Genomic DNA, 21,885 nt, shown 5'->3' with positions numbered 1-21,885 from the left:
TTCCTTACCCGAATAAAGCTAAACCAGAACTGGTGTTTCAGTCAACAGGGCTTTTAACTAATTAAAACTTTGCTGACATTTATTAGACCATTGAAATTTCACATCTTTCTGTAATAGTCGGGTCATCGGTGTAGCTATCATCGAAAACCTTTTTACAAATCTTCAGTAATAACCAACTAATGCTAGAAAACTTCTGACTTCAGATACGTTTCTCGGTGGTTTCCAGTTAACAATCGCTAAAATTTTATTCGAATCAACTCTAATGCCTTCAGCCGATACTATGTGTCCTAGAAAACCAATTTCCTAAAGCCAAAATTCACATTTGCTAAATTTAGCAAACAATTGTTTATCTCGAAAAGTTTGTAGAGCAATTCTTAGATGCTTGGCATGTTCAGTCTCATCTCGAGAATATATTAGAATATCATCAATAAATACCACAACAAATCTATCTAAATATGGTCTGAAAATTCTATTCATCAAATCTATAAATACTGCAGGTGCGTTAGTTAAACCAAACAACATCACAAGAAATTCATATTGCCCTTACCTGGTCTTGAATGTTGTTTTTGGCACATCAAAATCTTTCACAAATAACTGATAATAGCCAGAATGAATATCAATCTTCAATAACACCGTGGCACCTTTCAACTGATCAAACAAATCATCAACGCGAGGCAGTGGATATTTATTTTTGATTGTAGCTTTGTTGAGCTGATAGTACTCAATGCATAATCTCATCGATCTGTCTTTTTTCTTAACAAACAGAACTGGTGCACCCCAAGGTGAAAAACTAGGTCGAGCAAAACCCCTATCAGTCAACTCTTGGAATTGTGTTTTCAACTATTTTAACTCAGTAGAAACCATTTTGTATGGTGCTATTGATATTGGTGGTGTTCCCGGTACAAGTTCTATAGCAAATTCAAATTCTCTAACCGGCGGTAATCCAGGTAATTCCACTAGAAACACATCAAGATACTTGCAAGCCACTAGCACTGATTCAAGCTTCGACTCAGACACTTTAGTATCCAATACATAAGCAAGGTAAGCATTACTTCTTTTTCTCACATATTTCTGTACTAACATAGCTGGTATCACAGTGGGCAACCCATTCAATTTATCTGATTTAATATAAACCATCTCACTATTTTGACATTTCAATATGATATGCTTTCGTCTACAATTTACTACAACATCATGCAGAGTTAGTCAATCCATGCCTAATATCACATCAAATTCATCAAACGGTAATAACATCAAATCAGCTGGAAAATAGTAACCATAAATCATTAACAGACAATTCTTGCAAGCATTATCAACTAACACATACTGGCCTAGAAGATTCGATACTTTAACCATGAATTCAATGGACTCAATAGGTAAATTTTTACTAGACACTAATTTTATATAAACATATGAATGAGTCGTTCCAGGATCAATTAAAGCAATTACATCAGTATCAATAAGAGAGAAAGTACCGGTAATAACATCTGGTTCAGAAGCATCTTCACGTGCACGAATAGCATAAGTCCTAGCTAGTGCTTGTGCCTCAGACCTTATAGTAGAACCTTTCATCACACCATGACTACCACTCACATTTTCAGGATTACAAAGTGGTCTACCCTTCATAGCTGTGTTGCTCGACCTCGAAGAATATTAACTTTTTTAGATTTTTCCGGGCAATCTCTAAGATAGTGGTCAAAGGAACCACATCTGAAACACGCTCCACTCTTCATTCGACACTCATCAAAATGTAGCTTGTTACAGTGTTTGCACTTAGATGTGTTTCTAGTATTACCCACACTCGCTACAAATGTAGCCTGAGTTTTAGGATTGGAGCGTCGGGTACCTCTATCTCTACCTGAGTATCTCGCAAAAGTAGTAGAATAGTCATGATATTTCTTTGCTTTCTTCAATGGTAACTGATTTGACTTTCCCGTCAATCTCTTACTTGAATCTCTAGCTTCAATCTCAGCTTGTCTTTTCTCTTTGCTCAGATCTTCAACTTTATATGCTTGATCAACTAGTACAACAAATTCTTTCAATTCAAGGATCCTAACTAATAGTTTTATATCTTCATAAGCCATCTTCAAACTGCTTACACATTGCAGTTTTAGTTGGAATACATTCTTGAGCATATTTGTTGAATCGAACAGATTCTCATTCATATTCGGACACTATCATATGACGCTGTTTAAGCTCCGAAAATTCTTTACGTTTCTGGTCGAGAAACCTCTGACTGATATGTTTCTTTCGAAACTCAGTTTGAAAGAATTCCCAAGTGACTCAATCTTTTGGCACAACAGAAATCAACGTATTCCACCATTGATAGGCCAAATATTTTAATAGAGATACTTTACACTTGAGACATTCAGCCGTGAACAAGATAATTCATCAAGAACTCTAATAGTATTTTCTAACTAGAACTCAGCTCTTTCGGGATCATCCTCAACTGTAGCTTGGAATTCTTTAGCACCGTACTTACGGATCTTATCAACAAGAGGCTTATTAACTCTGATAGGTTCTGTACTTTAAGGAATAACGGGAACAGATTAAGGAGCAGGAGGGGGTAGAGGTTGTTGAGCAGCCAGGTTCATCTGTACGGACTCAGTGAACCATTCATTCATAATTTGGAAGAATAACTGTTTTGCCTCTCCTCCCCGGCCTTCATATACGGGCCTTGTACCACTTGAAGTTACTCCTTGAGCGGAGGCCTGAGCGTTACTTTCTACTTCATCAGAATCAGCTCGGTTGGACGTCATTACTATATAAAAACATGTTTTAAAACGGTCAGGAGATATCACACTATCACTTGTTATATAATGGCATGTATAGCTAGACTCGTGTATGCTTTGTTAGTCCGAGAATTGACTAAACCATAACTTTGATACCAATAAATGTAACATCCCTAACTCAAATTCACCACCAAAACAAGGTTACGGAACATTACCAAATTTTACAAATCAATCAATCAAACATTTCATATAATATAATATTCACATCAGAAATCAAGTCGAAATCAAACATATTGTCCCTTATATAAGCCTTCGAGGCCCAAAATACACGTTAGAAACAAAGTCGGGACTAAATCGGGTATTAAAAGAATTTTTCAAAAAATATTAAAATTTTTCAAAGTTACAGGGGACACACGGTCGTGTGACTCACACGGTCAGGAGACACGCTCGTGTCTCAAGCCATGTGGGCATTCGAAATAGGGAGACACAGTCGTGTCCCAACTCGTGTCCATGCCCATGTAACTCTCTGACTTGGGTCAGACGGCCAAGTCACACGCCCGTGTGCTAGGCCGTGTTGAGCATACTGACTTGCACAATTTTAAAAGATACATAAGACACGCGGCCGTGTCACTTGGCTGTGTGTCACACATAGCTGAGACACACGCCCGTGTCTCTTCCCGTTTAGAAAAAAATAGGTCATTTTTAAGCCACATTTCTCACCCAATTTGGTACCAACCTAAACACAACAATTTGCATATCAACAAGTCATAACAAGGCATTCAAATCAAGTTAAAATCAAGTCTTAAACATGTATTATCACAACATACAACCAAAATGCCCTTAGGCACCTCAATTGACAACTTAAAGACATATAACAAGTATCTCAATTTGCCTAAATGACCAAATTCATGTATGTATATTCAAACTCCATTTTACTTTCTTTCATTTGTATCATATCAATCACACATCAAACATGACATTATAATATACCAAAAACAAGTCATTCAAGTGGCTAGTCTCAACAAAACCCTTATATGCCAACATTGGCAAAAATAACCTATACATGACATTATAACCGAAATTAATTTACTGAAAGTACCAAATGAGCCGATGGATAGTGTGAAATAGCTCCAACCAGCTTCCAACCCGAATGAGCTTCTGAATTACTATAAAACATGGAAAATAACACAGAGTAAGCATTTAAGCTTAGTAAGTTCGTATAATACAGAATCTAACTTACCATATTTGTACAAAATAGGTAAGTAAACATAGAATATCTTAATCAATTTGGCCAAAAGCCTAAACACATGATCACCAACATATTAGCCATGAAAATCACATATAAAATCCAACACACGTCAAATAATCATATTTCATGTATTTCATGTATATACTGGTAATAGCTCATATCAAACTCATATGATTTCATAACAGAAGTGTGCCCGTTAAACAATTTAAAATGTCAATGGATATACGGGTAGTACACACAAGGTGTACTGAACTGTAATCTGTCAATTCATATTCATGTATGCTCATACAAGCTGTAAACAATAAGCTCTTCCGAGTTAAATAACGGGAAGCTCATGCGAGTTAAATAACGGGAAGCTCATACGAGCTGAATAATAGGAAGCTTATGTGAGCTGAGCATCGGGAAGCTCATAAGAGCTATGGTGTGTCCGCTACACATGTAGGACCCCAACCAAATCGATAACCCTAATGACATGTCATTTGTATCCTATAAATTTCATAAGGTTCAAACGGGACTCGATAATCGTCGAATATACAACTGGTATTTATTCATGGAAATTGTAAAATTCACAAACAATAATTCAATTTAACACATTTTAATGTACAATTTCATTACACGAACTTACCTCGACGAGTTTATGTAGATACGAAGGTGACTAATTCGATATTTTTTCTTTGCCTCGATCTAACTCCGTACTAGATCTAACCAAATCTATACGAATGAATTTAACTCAATTCAATATAATTCATATTCAATTTAGTCCAACAACACTTTTTAGTAAAATTACTATTTTGCCCCTATATTTTTAATTTATTACAATTTAGTCCCTAGGGTCGGAAAATGACTTTCATGCAATTTAATCCTTACTCAAGCCTAGTCAATTTTTATACATATTAATAACAGCCCACATAATTCACAATTTCACAAATTTACCATAAATGTATCGTCTTTTTCAATTTAATCCCTAATTGATAATTTTATCAAAATTCTCTTTACAAAAGTTGTTTATCTAACAACAACATTTCATTAAAACAGGAACATAGAAATCATTAAAACGAGACAAGAATACATGCCTAATTAAGCAAAACAAGCTTACAAATATCTCAAGCTTCCATGGCTAGGTTTTCTCTTTTTTTTTTGGTGGTAGCTGATGATAATAGATTTTTTATTTTATTTAATATCACTTTAATTGATAATTTCTAAAATTAACCTTAATGTTTCATGAAATTTCCAATGATGACTATTCATGCTTAACCATTAAGCCTTTTAATGGTCTATTTACTATATAAAGACCTCCAATTTAAAATTCTATAGCTACTTAATACCTTTAGCTATTAGAACTCAACTTTTGCACTTAACGCAATTTAGTCCTTTTTATCAAATTAGGTATGTAAATGGTAAAATTTCTTAATGAAATTTTTATACTGTATTTCTATCATACAGTAGACCATACAATAATAAATTTTTCCGACTTCAAATTTGTGGTCCCGAAACCATTATTCTGATTTCACTGAAAACGGGTTGTTACAACCGTGTGCCATGCACGGCCACCCTACACGACCATGTGGCCTATTTAATTTTGGTGTACGTTTTTCCACACGGACACAATTTGTTACATGGTCTGGCCACACAGCCATGTCCTTGAGTCACAAGTCTGGGCTCTGCCACACGACCTAACCACACAACCGTATGACCTTTGCTTACTATTTGTACCTTATCTTTTGTTTTAATTCAAATTAGTCCCAACTTATTTCTAAATTGATTTTAGGGTTTCAAATGTTCAGTTTAAGTCTTGTTTTTCGAATGTGTGCTATGAATTATGATTGTTTAATAATTTATGATGTTTAAATTGATCTTTGAATTGTGTTACTGTATTATCAGTCTTGTTAACTGTCGTAATATCCCGTAACCTTAATTTGGCAACGGAGACGGGTTTAGGGTGTTACATAGTGCATTGGGTATACAAATTTTGTAATATGTAGCATCATTCACAATTTTGGAGCCCAAGACATGGGTAAATGATATCCTTTCATTTGCATTACATGATAGATGAAAAGTAAACATGGCCACGGATTTTTTATCTTTGTGATGAATGACTTAATTACTATATGATAGTAATTGAATTTTCATGAAGGAAAATGTAATGGTTACCATGAGATAAGATCATATTGGGAGAACGAATTTATCCCAAAGAGATTAAGGATATCCTATAAGGGTAACAAATTTATGACAAGGTCAGTGGATGACCTAGTTGATTTTGTGATGGTATATCATTAAGGAGATCTCAGTCACGACCTATAGTGGAATGACTTCGTGACTAAATAAGTTTATAATTAATAGGCGAAAAGCTAGAACTTAATTATAAATCATTTGAGCCCTAATCACATATGTCCAATCGGTCTCTCCGCTAGTTTGTTGAAATCATAAATGAATTCCATCTTTTCACCTATTAATTATAAACTCATTTAGTCATAAGTCATTCTATTATAATATCATGACTTAGCTCTCCCCAATTACAAACCATTACAAAAGATACTCGATCAATGTTCATCCAATGACCTTGTCATAAGTTTGTTTCCCTCATAGGATATCCTTAATCTCTTTGGGATAAATTTGTTCTTCGAATATGATCTTATTTTATTCATGGTAACTATTACATCTTCCTTCATGAAAAATCAATTACTATCATATAGTAATTAAGTCATTCATCACAAAGACAAACAAGTTGTGACCACGTTTGCTTTTCATCTATCTTGTAATGCTAATGTGAGGATATCATTTACCCATGTCTTGAGTTATGAATTCCATGTTAGAAATAATCCAGTTTGAAAACGGTTTTCTTGCACAGCTAAAAATTAAAATTTTGAAAACTGACTCGGTTTGTAATATTTATAGCAATAAACCTTAGACCGTAATTGTACTTGTGCTTTTGGATAAGCGGGCATTTGTTGTTCTCAACTTTCAGCCAAATGATACTCTACACTATTCTCTTACAACGAACTACTTATAGTGTGGGCTCGAACCAATTGAATTGAAATACAAAACTAGAAAAAAAAATTCTCTTTTATTTAGGGTGAAAACGAAAATTCTCTCTTCTTGATTAGAAACTGGTAGAATTGTTATTTTGGAAAAATATATTTGATAGTTTAGAATAAATTCTCTCTATTTTTTAACAGAGTAACAATCTCTCAAAGTTGTGTTTATAGCTCTACCGGTGCCATCTATTTATAGGAAGAAAAGGTAGAACCCTTGTTGAGTTGTAGTGGTTTATTTCAAATAGAAAAATAACTTCCTACTTAGAGTAAGAGTGGGGTGCACGACACACCCTAGTATTCCTACTAGGGTTGTTCTCCCTTCATGTTATATGAAGGAATTTGAGCCTCTCTTGCATCGGGTCCAATTATGAGAATTTCTTAGGCTTTTTGACCCAATACTCTATAATGTGATTTAACTTGATTTAGTTTTTCTATTTCCCAAAATAAACTTTGATATTCTATATTAAACAATTTTCTCATCTTTATTTTACCTCAATAAATTTTGACGATTTTACCTCTAGTAAAAATTTTAACCATTTTACCCCTAATAAAATTTTGAGAAAATATATTCAATATTTCATAACTTAATATGTTCACTGTGACCAAATGATTTATTTTCATTTTGGGGCTTCAAAACAGCTTAAAAACATAAACCCATTGTTCCAATCATTTTTAAGTAATCCATATAGAATTGCAAATGGAACATTTCCATTTTCATTTTTGGAAACCTACATTCATTTACAAATGATGTCATTTTTCCATTTCGAAAAAAATCATAATCATTATTGAATGTTTTCCATTTCTCTTTTCCTATTCATTTTGTTCATTTCTATTCAAACTCATAATTCATTTCTGGTTTTAACGAGTTAACGGAGGAATCGATTGGACATATATAATTAGGGCTTAAATGATTTATTTTAGGCTATTCAAATTCCATAATCAATCAACACCATCTAACACTGTAATTATTATTCAATTTATTTTCTAGAGTCTATTGACTCATTCGGATTCAAGTTGGCCCCAGGGCTCATTTCCAACTGTTTTGTGTAATTTCTTTTATTTACTCTATTTATCATGAATCACAGATATCAAAAACCACATATATGCACACATATAGTTCCATATGCATTTATCAATTCCAAAACTCATACTAATTGCACACAATTCAATTCAATACCATATTCTATTATCAATCTATTTCATTACATGTTCAAGTTTCCAATTCTAATTATAATGTTACACCCGATAGATCCCTAGTAAAATGGGCTCAAACACACAGGTAAATTACACTGCACCAATTAGCTCGTAAGATCTTAAACTACACCACACTAGGGCACCGAAGCACAAAGCTCGTAAGCATCAAATGCATAAACATTTTCAATACATCCCTCCACCACACCACGGTCTCCATAAAGACATATAATACTTGATGATCTGCAACAGATACTGGATCTTGATATAACTTTTAATGATATTTGTACAATCACATATCTCGTACAAGTGCACATATGACCTTATGAGCATGTCAATCGTATCCTAATCTTTTACTAAGTTCACATTGGCATCAATTTTACATATATGCATTATCATACTTGTAATCATTCGTACTCACATATTCATACTAGGTAATCATTTACATTCACCTATCATACCCTGTGTTCGATCACATTTGCATTTTCGTACCCTGTACATTGTTCTATCTCATAACAATCGTTTATCTCATCTCATTTCAATACAATCCAATTCGTATATATATAATTTCACAATCAATTTCAGAATCACATTTCAATTCATTGTCAACACACAATTAACTCATACCATATAACATGTTTCAATCCATTAAGATATTACAAACCATGTTCCACAAAATCATACTTATTTTCCATTTTATTTAATTCAGTCCATTATCTCGATATTCAATAACAATCACAACAAATTAATTCATACGAAAATTATATACTCATCTTAATGTTCAATCATGCAATTAACATGTATATGCACAAAATTAAATCTATTCTGAATCATAAAAGTACAAACAGAGATTTCGTGTCGTCATCAACAACTCTCGTTTTCCCTTTCTCTCTCAATGGCTTAGCGTTGACATTTGCTACATACGATAACATAATAAAATAAACGATATCAACTTCCACTGATTCACATTCAAACATCAAGTCAAGCATATTTTTTATTTTATTCAATTTAGTCCCTAAACGCAGGACAAGCATAACTTTTGATATAAAGCTTTAGATTAAAATCCGATTTCACATTTACTCATTAGGGATCCTATAATTTCTATTCCTAACATAATATCATAATATATTTTCATTTTATTCAATTTGATTCCTAATGTAACAAGGTTAATAATCAAGCTTGTTAAGTTTTACAATTTGGTCCTTTTTCTAATCTAAGCTTAATTTCTATCAATTTCAAGTCTAATTCTTCAATTTATTAAGAATGAAAACTTATCAAAATTTTAACAATTGGAAAAATTGATACATGAGCTAGCTAAATCAAGCTCCCATGATAATAACTCTATAAAAAATCAAAGAAAATGACTTAGGGACTTACTTGATAGAATTGGTCAAATGCTCAAGGGTTTAAAGTTTTTCTCTTGTGTTCTTAAATGGTGGATGGTAGAAATGAAGAAGATAGCATCTCTCCACTTACTTTTAGTTTATATACTAAGTTTAGTTTATAATTTAACTTAATTAATTAACTTAATCTTGATTAATTATACTTTAATAATTAATTATTTAATTCTAATGACATGCACCATCATCATCCACAAAAATTTAATTAAAATTGGTTTATTAACCATTTTAGTCCCTGAGATAATTGCTATATAAGTCCCAAACCTTTTCATAATTAAAACTCTATAGCAATTGAAATTTTACAATTTAGTCCTTGGGCCCTAAATTAACCACTTTTTCGGCTAATTTGCTTAACTGAATTTCAATATATTTTTATAACATCTCTATAAATATTCCTATTTAATAGTTACGGACTCGGTTTATGGAAACAAGGTTTCGAAATAGTATTTTCTAACACCACTAGAAATTGGGTTGTTAAATTAAGAGTAATTTGGATTGTATTATTGATATTACATAACAATTCAAAAGGTAAGTACCTTTAAAATATTGTTTATTAATATATAAAATTGATTTTAAATTAGAGGCATTTTAAGAGTAATTTAAATTATGTTATTAATTTGTAGTTGAGAGAAGTTTTTTCCTTTCATTTCTGGGTATTACAAATTTATAGATGTGGGATACATCTATTTCAAAAGCTAAAAGTTTTGGTTAAGAAGTTTGAGGATTAAATTGATATAATATGTAAGTATTGAGGACTAAATGTGTTATTATACTAGTCAGGGAAAAGACTTTCCGTTATCAATTTAACAACGAGTAGCCAAAACAGGAACGAATTTAAACGTTAATGTCTAAATTGAAAATTTTAAAAATTAAGTTTCCAAAACATAAACGCTAACATAGCTGGTGACCATTTGGATAGTTTACCCTTATAATATGGATAAGTTCCTTAAGTTTTCAAGTCTTAAAAGTTAACGTTTACATATTATTTTTACATTTTATTCAGTATTTTTTTTAAAAATAACATATTACAAAAGTAAACAAAAAGTAAAATTCATTTGAAAAGTACTTTTGAAAATTTTGGTTTAATATTTAAGTGTTTAGTATTGCTATAAAAAAATGCTATTGATAAATAAAATGTTCATTTTAGACATTGTGTTATAAAGTAATAAATATACATTTAAATAATGTTCAAATTAATTAATATTATAATATTTTAATAAGAATATAAAAAATAATTTATTATAATTTTTTGTTAATATTTTAATATATAAAATATAAATTTTAAATATTTTTAAGTAATTAATATTAATTATTCATAAAATTTAATTATAATATGTAAGCAATATTTTAAATAATAAAATATAACCAATAAAAATTTAAATATATAATATTATATATAAAATACTTTTAATAAGAAAACAATTACATATACCATATAAATATGATATAAAATACATTATAGGAGTTAAAATTGTTATTTATTCTTAAAAGTAATTTTTACCAAATGCAAAAACTAAAAAAAAAAAAAACTACTTTTACTTTTGGGTTAAAAAACACTTTCGAGAAACAATCCTAAACAAAGTTGGAATTCGACACATATTTATGTCAAAACCGAATAAATTTAATAAAAATAAAACGAAAATTCGTATTATTAGATTTTCAATTTTCTCCACGTACGGCAATCAAGAAGAAGGCAAATGTAAAAAAGAGCAGAGAGAAGAGAAAAGAAAAGAAAAGAAAAGCCGTAATGAAATGTAAGTTGTCGTAAGGAAAAGCAGGAAGTATAATGTAAAATTACTAGACAGTAATAAGACAAAACAAAAAGTGGCTCCACTTTAGGTTTTATTACTACAACGTTAACTTCCTCATTTCTCTTCCTCGCCGCCTTCTTTTCCTTCTTCACTTCACTCTCTCCTGGTACTTTCTCTATCCATCCTTTCTTAATTTCTTCATAGATTCTTATGCTCTTCTTTATACGTACTTTTATACGTATATAACTTAATATAGGTACTATTTGGAGAAGAAGGAAACATGGTTTTTAATTTCTTTTCTTTTACTTCTTTTTTGTTGTTTTCTTCTATTTCTTTTTTGTACCTGGCTTGTTTAGTTTCTTCTTTCACCTTATTGGGTTGTTTTGAATTTAGGTTGGAGTACCTTTTTTTTCTTTGAAAGCTGTTTGTACTTTCATGATCATTTCTTACTTCCAATGTATGTGGATGCATCATGTATCATGTATGTGAATGTGTTGATGCATGCATGCATGTTGACATGATTTTTGTTTCTTATATGATGGCTGAATCACCAATTTAAGGATGGTAGAGGGTTTCTCTGAATTTTTCAGATTGTTAAGCTTTTCTTTGGAGATATTGCTTTACTGCTCTATTGTTTTTTTTTTCCTTTTCTGGGTTTTTGTTTCTTCAATTTCTGCAAAACAAGTTGCTTCCATTTTGTTCTGTTTTTGGTAAATTATTCACTGAATGCTTAAATTTGTTTCTACTTCTCAATTGTTTATCTTGTAGTTGATTTGAAATTCAATTGAGCTTACAAACATTGCAGTCATCATTTTTTTTCTTTAATGAACATAGCAAATGGTTTCTGAAATTTGAAGAATTTAGTCACCTGTTACAGAAAATTTGGAAAATCTGTTAAACAAGTTCTTTTTAATGTCACAAAATTCAAGAACAAAAAATGCATTTTTGAAGATAGTTGGATTTCTAGGCTTCAGATATGGTTGCTTTATATACAATTTGCCTTAGTTATCTACACAACCATTGATTTCTTGTACACATTTAATGGCTTCTGTTTGGTCAGAACCACTTATTTAATGTTGAAAGATTTAACATAAGCCCATTTTTTAATCAGCATGAAGGTGAACCATGGAGGAATTTTCTTTGGCACATTGCTTTTTGGTACTATGATTATTGTATGGCTTCTGAACAAATACTGATGGATGTTAATCCAGATAGTAAACTACATTGTGCTCCAAAAGCCGCAGTTGAAAAGGAAAAGCCGACTCCCTTCGATAGCTTGGATGGGAAGAGTTCAAGGTGCATGAATAATGATAACATGGAGGGTTTGTTGCAAAAGCAAAAGGCTCCCAAGAATTCCGAAGATATCGAGGTTGATATAATTGGATGTACAAACAATAATGACATCAGAACGGTTAAAATTGAGGACCCGGATGTGACTGAGTGTTCCAGCTCATTTGCCGACACCACGTCTGATGCCGAGAAATGTTCTGGATTGAGTGATGCTGAAGTTGAAACCCAGTTCCTTGGTGATGCTGCTTTTGGATCTGCTTACGAACCGTTTAGTAGCGTGTTTCATATGAGGTGTGCTTTTAATCATTATAAACACACACATACATACACATGTTTGAGCATTTGAATATAAAAAGTCTAGTGCAATAACCTTAGTTGTCTTGTCTCGAAGCATATAATCAATATAGTTGTCTGTTCAAAACAATAGGGGTTTCCTGTTTTCGGTTCTTTCCATCCATATCTTTATGGGTCGAAACATTACATGATACTCGTCAGTCTTTGACTTTGCCATGCAAGCAGACATGTCGTAATCTTATATTATTGCTGTTTCGTACATGCCCTTTAGGAAGAAGAGGCTGACAAGTCATTGGAGGAGCTTCATTCGGCCTCTCATGTGGCGCTGCAAATGGGCAGAACTCAGAATCAAACAAATCGAGTCTCAAGCAGTAAAATACAGCAGAGAAATTTCCGCATATGAGCAGAGCAAGTTCTCCAGAATCGACCAATCTGCACTAGAAGGTTTTGGTTCAAAGTCATTGCCATTTTGTAGTCAGTATAACCGTAGAAAGGCCATAAAGCGGAGGAGACGAAAGAGAATAGAAGAAACAACTGATATAGCATCGTACATGTCATGTCATAACTTATTTTCATATTTTGGTATGAGCTTATTCTTTGTTCTTTATCATTGTGGTTTAAGTGTTTTTCTCATCTCTCCTTAACCCCAATGCTCAAGTATGATTTGCTCGTTAATATATTTCAGAAAACAGGAAAACCATTCCGGATGGTGCTTACATTGCTGATGATTTTCCCAACACAGGTAATATCATTTTCCCTTTCACTGAATCAATTTCCTATATGTTAACTTCATTCATAGCTATTCATTTTGCAATAAAGTATTGCTATGGTTCCTGGGAAATCAAATGGCTCCATTATATAAAATTAGGCTGATAGGCTGAAAAACGTGATCATATATGTTAATTGTCAAACGGAATTAATAATAGTCAGCATTTCGAAGATTACGCTTTCATAGATTTCAGTTTCTCTTAGTTTTGACTATGAAGTTGTATTTGGCAATACTTGGTGCAGCCAATATGGACCAAGATACAGAGCGCAATGATAAATTCGACGTTAATAACGATCAATTGCTTTTCGAGTTCAGAGATGAAAATAATTCCTTGGAGCAAGTCCTTAGGAAGATTGAAATTGTTCATGCTAAGGTTCAAAAACTCAGGAGTCAACTTGATCAGGTGATGTCCAAAAATGCTTCGAAGTTTTCTTCCTCTGAGAATTTGAGCCTCCTTGCTGCTTGTGATGCTCAAACCAGCTCCGCTCCTAGCCCTACATTTTCGGCTGGAAATGGAGACACAATATCTGTTGGACCTGCATATAACACAACTCAGCAGATTTCCGAATATGTTGGAGATTTGGTTATGCCTGCAAGTGCTGTTTCAAGTTATGGAGAGGCTTTCCATGTCCCAGATATAATCGAAAGCACAGTTGGATTATTGTCATCTGCTGAAGTTACCTGCCATCAGCCGCAACTCGTAGACTCGTGTGAAGATGTAAGCTTAACTGATCCGCATTATCTTTCCCCTGGATATACGAGGATTTGTTCATTACGATACCTATGTATTTTGCAGATTGTGGAAAATGTTCTGATACAGAACGAAGGAAATGCTGGAGACAAACAAGTTTTAACGACAACAAACAGTCGGTCTACAAAGCAACAGCATCAAACCGAGAAAGTCGAAGAAGTAGAGAGCACCAATCCTTCCCGCATTCTGACATCAGAACCTAATCATGCAACCAAAAACGTGGTGTCTCAGGAGCAATCAACTCTGAGACAATGCCTAGCTGCAGACATCTGTTTCCCTAAGAGCAAACGAAAGCGAGGGGAACGTAAAGCTGGTTCAGGTGGTTGGAGCAGGAAACAGTCAGGTGAGCCTGATAATAGCCAATGACTTCATTTTTGGAATACTGATGGTTCACTAAGCTTAGTAGGCTCAACACTCTTTGCTAACCAGTCACCAAGAGGACTCAATAGGCACTGTAACTGGAACTCCTTGATTTTATGGATCCACTAAATTGTTGTTTCTGATAAACTAGCTTCAACCAACAGTGTTCATGGGGTCAAAATTCTAATCTACAGTTTAGTGATCATGGTTTGTTGACACCTCTCCATCTCAAATTTGCAATGAACTTTGATCTGATTAAATGACTGAAGTCAGTTCCTCTTAGTTGCGTCAATCTGTTTAATGGCTGTAGCAAATGAGCTCAACTACTCACTATAGTTGAAAATTATTGTAAACCTAACCATGTCTGAGTATGTATTAAAAATGAAGAGTCGGAATATTATCATCTATAAATCTGAAGAATGAAAACCTAGAAGGGTGTAAGATTTATCAGTAATATCTAATTTTTGTTAACAAATAATAACATTAGATTACAATTTCACTTTATTAAGCTCAGTAAAGCTTCCCAAGGCTACCAACTTTTTTCTTCCATGGTGGGGGTGGTCTTAGTAGAAAAAGATTTGAAAGGCGGGTCTACAAATATTGTAGAAAAAGGAAAAGCAAAAGATGAGTGAGAGTTGTATCTTTTGACCCTGTAAAAAAGAAATTTTGTCAGTCTTATGGAAAGATGATATCATATCATATCATATCCCCTCTACACATAAATGTAAAATGCTTTCCATTTCTATAATTGAAACCAGTAGCCACTCCATCATCTAAAGCTCTCCTTTGTGCCTTGATTTAATCAAAACTCTGATATTAAAATTTTTATAATTTTATGGCCACCTCCACATCAAATTTTGACTTCAACATGAATCTATTACATTATTCTTCTTTGGAACATAATAGATAAATTTTGCATGAGAAAATGATAGATAAATTAATGGAGTTTGATAAAGAAAGATGTAGAGAGAGAATGTGTAATTAATCCAAACATCCCCAATCATGATGTCCCCCTTTTGCAGCAACTTTTGGAGTTTCTGATATAACACCACCCACATTTGAATCATGATGCCATGCCCATTAATCTATATCTTATTCACAAAGTATAATTAATAATATAATACCTATATACTACTTACCAAAAAAGAACAAAGCCCACCATTTTAAGGCCTCCATTAAAGACTGCTATGAAAAGGCTAATCAAAGTCAAATTCATACCAACACTCTAAAGGCAGTAGTAAGGAAAAATACATGTTTAAATTTGAGAGATAATATAGTTGAAAATAGCAGTTATGGATCTCGAAAATAAATCATAGAGCCAACATGATAGAAAAAATTAAATTCATGATTTACTTATTTATTTTGTCTATAAATATCCATTTCAATTATTCTTTTTATTTTTATAATATTATTAGTAGCTTGACCTAATATTTTTTACTATTTTATTTTACTAAATTAGAACTTAAAATAATAAAATCATTGTTGATGTACAAGAAATATGGAAAGGAAACAACAATATTATTGGTCCTCAACTTGGAAAATAGTTGATCTCAATTTGCTAAAATTCATAGTTAGGTTGAAATATGAAACCTAACCCAAAAGAGTTGATTTATTTTTTCTTTTTCCTTCATGATTTTGGTAACAAAGGCCATGCATGCATGTCTTCAACTAAAACAATCTCACTTGCTATAATTATACTAACCTTTGCATCAAAACATGATTATACTGAATGCTCCCTTCAATTATAATTATGATTTACTTTACAACCCACTTTTGGATTAATCTGAAATTGTTTTATTTGTGATCGGGCTAATTTTTTTTATATAAAAAAATTAGGGATCAAAACTAAAAAAAAAAAGTTATATGTAAATAGTTTAAATTAAATTATTAATTTTTGAGAGGGACCAAAAATACAAATATTCCATTTTGTTAAAAGGTTAAAAATGATTAAACTATACCATTTACTGACGTTAGATCGTAAAATGTTATCAAATGTAAAGGATCAAAAGAAGAATATTTCAATATTATAAATTAAAACATTTGTAATCATATAACTAAAATTCATAAATATGAAAAGAGCTCGTTTATACGTAAAAATACAATGTTCATCTTAAAATTCGATCCCCATTGTACATGTTCACAATCCAAACTTTACCTCTATATGACGTGGGTTAAAATATCATATTAGTCCTTGTACTTATGCAGGATTTTAGATTCAGTCATTATACTTAAAAGGTTAAAAAATTCAATCCTCCTACTGTTCTATTTTAAAGATTTTAGTTCAATCATTATATATATTTGTAATTTCTGTCAAATTTATTATTTTAATATGTTTATTTTTTGTCAATACATCTAACATCATAATGTCAATTTGACAAATTTTGACGGAAAATGTTAAAAATATGGGGAGCACAAATTTTACAAGGTTGTAAAGTGACACGAAGGGGTAATAGAGTAATTGCAATTAAAAGTAGTCACAATGAAACTTTGCCTTTAAAAATTGAGATTCTCTCTCATAAGAAAAAGAGAAAGAAATCAGTTGAAATCATGGCTGCCAAATGAAAAGCAGAGAGTGTTCGTAATAAAGAAAAGAAAAGAAGGGCACATCACATTGCCAACTCTCCCATGCCTTTCAGACTCATCCCTTCAACTTGAAGGCCAAAAAGCCTTTATTTTTTTAATTTTTTTCCACCTCTTTCTCTTTCTCTTTCTCTTTCAACACACAGATGAAAATTCCCTGTTTTCTCATCTTTGCTCACCTCTTTCATTCATCGCTCTTCACCTTGCTTTGTTCATGCAAGATCCTAAGAACTCTCACACAAGGTAAACCTTTTTCTCTCTTTCTTTTTTCCTTTTCTGCATGTAATCCGAATGCTGCTACATTGCTCGGATCAATTCAAACATTTCTCATGAATTATCACCTGTTTTAGTATCGATTGCCTGTTTTTGCTGTGAACAATGTTGTTCATAGAATAGATAGGAATGGTGTTGCCAATTCTACCCAAATTGAATTGATATTGAAAACTTGTTGAGATCAGCTCGGCAAGTTTGCATACAAGGGTGTTAGTTAAAATGCCCCTGATTTTCATGCAGTTTTGATTTGAGTAAGAAATGTTCAAAATCTGCAGACTCTGCAGCTTTCTTTTGCACATTTGTCCACAAAGTGCTTTGCTTAGTGGGCCTATATCTTTACTTGATTTGATCCAGTAAGCTAAGTTAAGTCAATGGTTTTGAGCCTTATGGCTTGTGTAAGAAATTCCAATCCAATCTTGCCTACCTGAAACCATTATGTAATATTTATACTAAATCATGTGACACTAGGTATGATATTAATTATCATTAAAAAAAGGTATATTAATTTTTTTCACTTATTTAATTTAATTGGTGACTTCAACTTAATCAGGAGACATTTATACAGTAAGTGTATAGATATAGATAGTAAATTTGTAACTAAAGAACAGCATAGACCCTTTATACCAAAAAGAAAATACATAAACCCTGATCAGAAAGTATGCATTTGATCGTCCAAAAATCGTTGCTAAGATCATTTACAATTTATTTTTTACAAAAAAAATAAAAATAAAAGCTGCAATCTGAAAATATAAGAAGATATATTGTCCTAGAGGGTGTCTTGTTCAAGTAACTATTCTAATGTATATTGATATTGTCCTAATTTTGATCTAACACCTATAATCTCTCTTAACCCTAAGAACCTATCGAGATAAAACTGATCATATCTGTTTTATTTAACATAATGTCTAGAATTATTTATAACTTTTTCTTAACCCATAAATAGGATGATAATGCGCTTCAGTGTACTCAATCCTACGTCCTCTTGCATAGACAACAATATTCATGTCAATCGTGCTAAGACTTAATATATATATATATTCAAAACTTTTTTTCAGTTTGACTGACATTGGCAGGGTCTTCGAGGTCATATTCCATACTGATATCTGAATACCTACGGAGCATGGTTACTTCAAAAAGGAAAAAAATTGAATTAACATAATTTTAATTATATATATATGTCTATATATATGTATAGTGAAGATGAAAGTATCCAAAAAGAAGCATGAATTTAACTTTTTCTTTGATATATGTAGTAGTAAGTATAAAGTTGATCACTTGATTGTGGTTTTGATATTGGCTTTTTTACGATTTTGGCATTTTGGTCTTCATCCTCAACAGTTTTCCAAAAAAAAAAAAAAAAGTCTTGCTCAAGATTTGATGCTATAGTTTTGCTTGATTTTCCATAGGAAGCCTTGGTATCAAAGAGCAATGGAGAGGGCTACCGTATGGAAAACTGTTTCGAAGACGGCCGGAATCCCTACTACAAATGCTACAACATTGTGGAAAACCATTTCAAGACCAACTGAAATCCCCATGGCGAATGCAACATTTTGGAAAGCGATTCCCAAGTCCACCGAAATCCCTTCAACTCATCCCAATAGATCGGAGAAGCTACGGAAATGTACTTCCCTAAGGGTTGCCACTACGTTTACTCGAGTTTGTCTATGTGCACCAATCTCTTCCTACAACGAGGTATTTCGTGCCGATGTTCCCCTAGAAGAAGCAACACTTACCCTAGGTCAAAGGCCTTTCCCCTGGCGCAAGAAAGGGTAATAACAAGCGCGAGACTTAGCACGGAAGGAAGAAGAGTTTTCCGTGGTAAATCATTGACGGACGATGTATTGATGAGGAGATTTGTTGTGGAAGAAGAAGCAATGATGCAAGTTAGGAGGAGGAATCAAATGGAGGTTATAAGGAAGAGAAGTTTGATGAGAAGGAAGATGCTTGGCCCTAGTCCTCTTAGTAGAATGGTAAAAGCTAATGAAGATGATGAATTTTAACCTTCTTTCTTTTTAATATTACCCATATTTTATCTCTAGTTTTCTTTTATTTAATTTTCATTTGTCTGTACTTTCGATTGTGTACTTTTTTAAATGCTGGGATGCCAATTCAAATTTGGATCTTGCTTTTAAGCATCTATTAGTTTTTTCAAGTGTTTATTATTATCGCAAAAAAAAAAAATCAATTAAAAAAAATCTATTTTAGATATCCTATTGAAAAGTAAAAAGAATAATTTAAATAATATTTGAATTTTTTAATATTATATTATATAATATTTTAAAAATTAATATAAATTATTTGTAACATTTAATTTGAATAAACAAATCATATTTTAAATATTAAAATTACATAAACATAATCTTTCCAAATAATTATATATTTGATATAAATTTAAAAAAAGGAAATAATTATACATACAATAAAAAGATTGCAAAAGATAAATAGACTTCATGTTTGGAATTTAAAGTGAATTTCTTTTTTTAAAGCTAAAAACATTTAAATCTTGTTTTTTCTTTACCATAAATATTTTCATGTATTTTAATGTCCAAATATAATTATGTATGGATCAAGGGTGATATTTAAATAAAATTCTTTCAAAATTTAAACTTGGTCCAAATGTTTAAAGGTAAAAATTGATTGATTAGCATTATTTTTATTGTCAAAAAGTGCTCTCAAAAGTAATACTAAATAGAAACCTAAATACTAAAAAAACCTTAAATTGGTAGACTTTGCTAAAGTAAGTTTTATGTTAAACTTACTTTAGCAAAGTCTACCAATTTAAGTTTTTGTGGAACTTTTTTTTATTATAAAAAAAATATACTTAGACGAATATCCTACAATAATCTTTTATCTATTTTCAGATCCCCCAATGAACACTTCTTCACCTTTAATGTATTCAATAATTGTTTCAGTTTTTCTTGTATGGTATTTGTTTCGCTTTTCTAGTCATAATTTGATATTGAAATCCAATAGTAATAGTTTCATTCTTATTTTGTTTAAAATGATGAATTCCTAAATTGGAATTAAAAATAAAAAATAAAAACTTAGATATTTGTATGAGAATATATTATAGCATTGTTTTAAATATATATATGAAAATAATGTAATATCATATATAATTAAACGAAAATTGATTGTTTGATTTCAAGAATATTGTTTGTGACTTGGTTATTTGGATTCTCAAGAAAGAAAAAAAATAGTTAAAATTGAAGAATAGAACTGTTAAAGAAAGCAAAAAAAGTTACTTGAATTTGTCAAACTAGTTTGAGGGTCGTCTTAATATATTAGCCATTTATTAAAGAGATAAGTAATTGAATGGAGTGAAGAGCTTATCTGTACATTTGATAGAGTATGTATATATACAGATTACAAATGTGATCTTGACTTATCTAGTAAAGCTTAACAACCTATTTGAATAAATAACAAAATATTAACAGATTTATCTAAAGTAGAATACTCAGTCAAAGAGGCCTAAGAAATAGTATTGTTAGCTTTGTTACGCCTCTTCAAGTTGGTGGTTGGCTCGACAAGCGACAACTTGGTGAACAATCGATCAAAGGTTTTGCAAGAAAGCGGTTTAGTTAGTAAGTCAGCCACCTGATCAGCAGAGTGAAGATACTGAACTATAATCCGTTTGTTCTCAACTTGGTCACGGACAAAATGAAAATTGATAGCAATATGCTTCATCCGACTATGGAAAACTAGATTTTTGCACAAATAAGTAGCACCGACATTATCTGTATGTATAACTGGTGGTGTCGAGAGAGTATACCGTAGCTCACGTAGCAGATTAGTGAGCCAATTAGTCTCGGCAACAGCAGCAACCGCAGTGCGGTATTCAGCCTCTGTGGAGGAACGAGATACAGCTTGTTGTTTCTTGGACGACCAAGAGATAGGTGTACTGCCCAAGTAAGTAATGTACCCCGTTGTGGATGTACGATCAACTGGATCACCAGCCCAATTTGCATCGGAGTAGACAAAAAGACGTGGATTGTTCTATTTGACTATTCGTAATCCATAGTTTGATGTTCGATTGAGGTACCGAAGCAATCGTTTAAGGGCCCTCCAATGTGATGCTCCAAGACAGTGCATAAACTGAGCCAATTTGTTTACAGAAAAGGCTATATCTGGTCGTGTGAAGGCAAGATATTGAAGTTTACCCACAAGCTTGCGATATCCTGTGCCATCAACTATCGAATCAGAAGAGAAA

The 21,885-nt window shown here is 32.1% G+C and overlaps 1 protein-coding gene and 1 non-coding gene across 3 annotated transcripts; both read left to right on the top strand.

Moving 5' to 3' along the window:
• Window positions 1-11,347: 11,347 nt before the first annotated feature.
• LOC107914605 (uncharacterized) lies at window positions 11,348-15,038 on the top strand. 2 transcript variants are annotated; one of them, XM_016843551.2, is made up of 6 exons: window positions 11,348-11,524; window positions 12,470-12,939; window positions 13,214-13,524; window positions 13,628-13,684; window positions 13,954-14,429; window positions 14,508-15,038. In XM_016843551.2, the coding sequence occupies exons 2-6, from the start codon at window positions 12,533-12,535 to the stop codon at window positions 14,826-14,828; spliced, it is 1,572 nt and encodes a 523-aa protein (XP_016699040.2). In that variant the 5' UTR covers window positions 11,348-11,524; window positions 12,470-12,532; the 3' UTR covers window positions 14,829-15,038. The 2 variants fall into 2 exon arrangements, with proteins under 2 accessions (XP_016699040.2, XP_016699041.2); XM_016843552.2 differs by having other exon boundaries at window positions 11,375-11,524; window positions 12,570-12,939.
• A 2,314-nt stretch (window positions 15,039-17,352) lies between these two features.
• LOC107914612 (uncharacterized) lies at window positions 17,353-19,810 on the top strand. The gene is made up of 2 exons (XR_005919231.1): window positions 17,353-17,645; window positions 19,082-19,810. It is a non-coding gene; the product is annotated as an uncharacterized protein (transcript).
• The last annotated feature ends 2,075 nt before the right edge of the window (window positions 19,811-21,885 follow it).

Source organism: Gossypium hirsutum, chromosome D10 (assembly GCF_007990345.1).
Source record: "Gossypium hirsutum isolate 1008001.06 chromosome D10, Gossypium_hirsutum_v2.1, whole genome shotgun sequence".
NCBI classification, from domain to species: domain Eukaryota; kingdom Viridiplantae; phylum Streptophyta; class Magnoliopsida; order Malvales; family Malvaceae; genus Gossypium; species Gossypium hirsutum.
Note: the sequence above shows the minus strand (reverse complement) of the source record. Positions and strands in the feature narration are given on the sequence as shown.

Coding starts and splice junctions, on each gene's coding strand:
- LOC107914605 (XM_016843551.2), top strand. CDS start 12,533: ATGGCTTCTGAACAAATACTGATGGATGTTAATCCAGATAGTAAACTA. Junction 12,940..13,213: donor AGTAGCGTGTTTCATATGAG/GTGTGCTTTTAA, acceptor CATGCCCTTTAG/GAAGAAGAGGCTGACAAGTC. Junction 13,525..13,627: donor TAACTTATTTTCATATTTTG/GTATGAGCTTAT, acceptor AATATATTTCAG/AAAACAGGAAAACCATTCCG.